The sequence below is a fragment of the Aplysia californica genome, unplaced genomic scaffold (genome assembly GCF_000002075.1).
Source record: "Aplysia californica isolate F4 #8 unplaced genomic scaffold, AplCal3.0 scaffold00112, whole genome shotgun sequence".
Classification (NCBI taxonomy): Eukaryota; Metazoa; Mollusca; class Gastropoda; order Aplysiida; family Aplysiidae; genus Aplysia; species Aplysia californica.
In genome coordinates, this window is record NW_004797382.1 from 1084003 (window position 1) to 1085206 (window position 1204).

At 44.9% G+C, this 1204-nt stretch overlaps 1 protein-coding gene across 1 annotated transcript in view; it reads left to right on the forward strand.

Annotated features, from left to right (window-relative positions):
• Positions 1–1204, forward strand: part of LOC101863094 (allene oxide synthase-lipoxygenase protein) — a gene marked incomplete in the record, with an annotated part of 106201 nt that overhangs the window by 89717 nt on the left and 15280 nt on the right. The window contains 1 exon segment of the mRNA XM_005095721.3: positions 1033–1165. Coding sequence (XP_005095778.2) covers positions 1033–1165 — 133 coding nt within the window.

Consider the following 1204-nt stretch of genomic DNA (forward strand, 5'->3'; position numbering starts at 1 on the left):
CCCACACACACACACACGCGCAGAGTGACTGACAGCCACTCTGGGGCTCTCACATTCTGTCGTCAATGGCAGCAGTTCTTCTTCCAGGCGCACATATGGCCTTATAATAAAATTGCAAATGTCATAAATGTTTAACTCACCATTCTTCCTGCATGGTTCGTGCAGTGAGCGCCAATTTTGGTGCGTTCTTTTTCTTTTCTGTCTCATTTTTACCCCCCCCCCCCTTAAAAAAAGAGTATTCACACTATTCCAATCCTTATTATGAGACATTAAAATTGGAGGGTTATGTCTGATCTTAGATAAATTTTGTGTTGGAACTTTTTCGCGGTGCTGTTCAAATATTTTATTTCTCCTTGTATAGATCTATGTTTTATGCTGTCTTCAACACTTCTGACATGATGACAGATTTGTTGCAGTAAATCCTGTTGGCACTTACATGACCAAAATTGAGTTGATAGTGCCGTAAAATACCTAATCAATCAATCAATCAATCAATCAATCAACACGTTTTCTTCTTCTCGATCGCCTCACACTTGAAGTCCGGTATCTGTCATAAATTGGGCCGTCCTGCCCAGTTCATCCATCGGCCTGCATAGCTTCTCTTGTAGTGTCAGTGGGGTGGGCCACGTTTCCTTGTGACCAACGCAATTTAGATCATTTAGGAGGCAGGCTGCTTCTACCATGCGCTTGGTTTATTGTTGATCTTAGCTCCCCCTTGTGAGGGTGGTTGGAGGGCGCCACTGGTACGTTGTACTTCTTCACTTTCCCTCTATTGTTTCTGTCTGTCTGTCTCTCTCTCTCTTACTTTTCCCTAGCACTAACTGTCCTTTATTGAGTCAATGTACTTTTCTTTACTCAAACAATCAAACAAACAACCCTCGTGTGACCTCGTGTGACCTCGTGTGACCTCGTATGACCTCATGTGACTCTTGTGACATCTTATGGCCTCATGCGACCTTTTGACCTCGTGTGACCTTGTTTGACATTGTTTGACCTTGTGTGACCTCCTGTGACCTCTTGTGACCTCCCCAGATTTCCTGTGACGGACGACTTACTGAAGCCGTTGCTGGAAGGACTGACCATCAAGGATGCCATTGACCAGAAAAGACTGTTCATGTGTGACCTCAAGGTCATGGAGGGCTTGCCTGTCCGTGACGGCTTCACTGTGAGTGTGTGTTTGTGTGTGTGTGTGTGTGTGTGTGTG